Below are 3,068 nucleotides of genomic sequence, written 5' to 3'. Positions count from 1 at the left end.
ACAGATTGGTAATTATGTGCACTTTTGATAAGAACTCTATTTGTTCTTTTTATCACAGATTTGAGAAACACTCAAGAGACTGTACTTCAGGCAATCTACATAGTACATGTTCTCAATTGAGTGTGAAAGAGACTTTCCAACTTTTCCAACACCGAGAATGTACCCTTTTTTCAAAGGATACATCCCCTTCCCTGCAGGGTTCAGTGAGTGAAAATCCATGGTGTTTCTAGTCATGTTCTTTTAGTATCCACTGTCCATGAACCATTGTAGTCCGCTTTCTCTCACTGTTCCCTGCACATATAAATTATGGGTTAGATTTAGGAACCCAAACTAGTTTGGGTCCCTTGTTATGAGAAAAGGGATGAATAAGAGCTTTCCTAGTCCATGCAGGCAATATTCGTTTCTTGCGAGTGGTACCTGGTCCCTCTTTAGTAGTCATTTTTTTAGTAAACAATTTGTTTTTTTGGACAGATTGAACCCTGGCCTGGTAATTTTCTTTGAAGTGCCCATTGTTCCCACAATGGGTACAAAGCCAGTTATTAGGAACTGTGACATACTTATTGTGATGGTTGTAAGGAATTTTCTCCTTTTGAAACCCGATTCCCTGCCTGTTTCCACTATTGTTGAAGTACATGGCAGTGACAACATCTGAGCACCAGGTCCACTTGAGAGATTTCTCAAGATCAGTTTTTACTTTCTTCAGTTCAGCTTGAAGCTGCCTATTTTTCTCGAGTTCACCACATAGACTAGTTTCAACATCATTTAATTCTTTTTCAAGCTTGATGTGTGACTCACTGGCTACTTCTTTCCCTTTCTCAATACTTGCATACCTAAGTTCTGATTTGAGTCCCTCAATTGTTTCCTCTAGGTCAGTGATTATCACTAAAAAGTCATCCCTCTCTTGCTCAGTAGCTGCAATTTTCTCTTCTAGAGTGTGCTTTTCATTGCTAAAGCCTTCTATGGTTTCCTTCAAATCAACAACCACTACCATCAAGTCATCTCTCTCATTTTCTACACTATTTATTTTTTCATTCAAAGCTTCCTTTCCTTTTTCAAGATTAGATATGGTCTTATTTAGATCAACTACACAAACCACCAGATCATCTCTAGATTGTTCAGTATCTCCTAGCTTTATGGTCAAGATCTCCTAGCTTTATGGTCAAGATCTCCTTATCATTAATAAGGCTATAATATGCATCAATTAGAACATTTGCTAATGACCTTAATTTCTTAGGAGAGTAAGACTTCAGATTTCTCTGAACATCCCTGAAATTTACCTCATCATCGTTAGACTGAGCCATCAGCGCAAACTGATTCACTAGAGGAGTCTCCCCAAGCAGCAAGAGCTTGCTTCACAACATTGTCAGCTGCACTTTTTCGACTGAATCGTTTGTTAGGAACCGGGTTCCTTTTTGCTGCTTTGTTAGGGTTTTGCTTGTATTGCTCCTATTTCAGAAGTGGGCAGTCTTTGATGAAATGCCCTGGCTTTACGCACTTGTGATAGAGATCATTGTTCCTTGCCTTACTTGAACTGCCCCTCTTTAGTATACCACCATTTCTTCGAACCATCTTTTGAAACCTTTTAGTAAGATAGGCCATATCACTATCTTCTTCACTTGAGTCACTGTTTTCAGCCTTGAGCACCAGGTTCGTTTCCTTCTTTGGCTCTCTTATTTCACTGTCTTTCTTTCTTTTCATCTCGTATGTCTTCAGATTTCCAATCAACTCATCCATGGTTAGAGTTTGTAAATCTTTAGCTTCAGTGATGGCATTCACCTTACTCTCCCAAGAGCTAGGTAGAACACTGAGAATCTTTCTTATAAGCTTGTTTTTGGGAATAACATCTCCAAGTAAATGAAGCTCATTTATGATGGATGTGAATCTAGTGTGCATATCTTGTATAGACTCATCATCCTTCATCCTGAAGAGCTCATAATCAGTGGTGAGCATGTCAACCTTGGACTGTTTAACCTGAGTAGTTCCTTCGTGTGCGGTTTGCAATGCTTCTCATATTTCTTTGGCAGAATCACAAGTTGAGATTCTGTTGTACTCATTGGGTCTTATACTACATACCAAGATTTTCTTGGCACGATAGTTCTTTTTTACGGCTTTTCTGTCAATATCACTGTACTCTTTTCTATTTTTCGGCACCAAGTCCAGTTTCATCATAGGAACATGTGGACCATCACAAATGACATCCCACAATTCTAAGTCTTCAGCCATTATAAAATCATGCATACGAGCCTTCCACCAGCCGTAGTACTGACCATTGAATCTAGGAGGTTTGTAGGTTGATTGTCCTTCCTCAAAGTTAGGTGGAGCAGCCATTGAGATCCTTTCTATGTGTTAACCTTTTAGAAAGAACCTGCTCTGATACCAATTGTTAGTTTATATGGATCTACCACACTATAGAGTACCTGGTCCTCTATGAGTTTCCACTGAGAATACTAATAAAGCAGTAAGTAAATAAGACACGGATTCTTTACGTGGAAAAATCCCACTCAAGGGGACAAAAACCACAACCTACACTTGTAGTGTTTCAACTTCACTAACTTGCAATCACACTATTATAAGTCACTTTGTAATGACTCTATTACAAAGAGTTCAACTCAACTAACTTGTGATATACTTACCACAAGTCACTTTGTCACTCACTAGTTATAAAGACTTTAACTTATGACTAACTCTAGTCACAACATAAACTCAGAAGGTTTATGATTTTGGGTTTCCTAAAACACAGCTTCTAAGAAAGAAAGATAGGAGTTACAAAGAAGAACAAATAATAAGATTACAACTCAACTACGGATACACATAGACACATTGTGGAACTGATCCTTAGTGGAGTTGTCTTCTTGTTCTTGACACACTTATGACTTCAATGTCGGATCAACTCTTTAATGCTTGAGAGAATATTACTAAATGCTCAAGTGAATATCTTGTGATTTGCACCATGTTGTTATACTACCAAAGACATCACAAGGATGATGTCAGTTCATGGTTGGTACACGCTTATTCCCAATGGGAAGTGACTGTTGCACTGTCTACTGCACTGTCGCATGTACAGTTGC

At 38.5% G+C, this 3,068-nt stretch overlaps 1 protein-coding gene across 1 annotated transcript; it reads right to left on the bottom strand.

The window, feature by feature from the left end:
• Positions 1 to 226: 226 nt before the first annotated feature.
• LOC138869123 (MAR-binding filament-like protein 1) lies at positions 227 to 2,328 on the bottom strand. Its single transcript, XM_070146714.1, has 5 exons — positions 2,074 to 2,328; positions 1,496 to 1,971; positions 1,278 to 1,350; positions 418 to 1,147; positions 227 to 291 (listed from the first exon to the last, which is right to left on the bottom strand). The coding sequence occupies exons 1-5, from the start codon at positions 2,326 to 2,328 to the stop codon at positions 227 to 229; spliced, it is 1,599 nt and encodes a 532-aa protein (XP_070002815.1).
• Between the last annotated feature and the right edge of the window lie 740 nt (positions 2,329 to 3,068).

This window comes from Nicotiana sylvestris, chromosome 5 (assembly GCF_000393655.2).
Source record: "Nicotiana sylvestris chromosome 5, ASM39365v2, whole genome shotgun sequence".
NCBI classification, from domain to species: domain Eukaryota; kingdom Viridiplantae; phylum Streptophyta; class Magnoliopsida; order Solanales; family Solanaceae; genus Nicotiana; species Nicotiana sylvestris.
Note: the sequence above shows the minus strand (reverse complement) of the source record. Positions and strands in the feature narration are given on the sequence as shown.

Coding starts and splice junctions, on each gene's coding strand:
- LOC138869123 (XM_070146714.1), bottom strand. CDS start 2,328: ATGGCTGCTCCACCTAACTTTGAGGAAGGACAATCAACCTACAAACCT. Junction 1,972..2,073: donor ATCGTGCCAAGAAAATCTTG/GTATGTAGTATA, acceptor GGAACTACTCAG/GTTAAACAGTCCAAGGTTGA. Junction 1,351..1,495: donor AACAATGATCTCTATCACAA/GTGCGTAAAGCC, acceptor AATGTTGTGAAG/CAAGCTCTTGCTGCTTGGGG.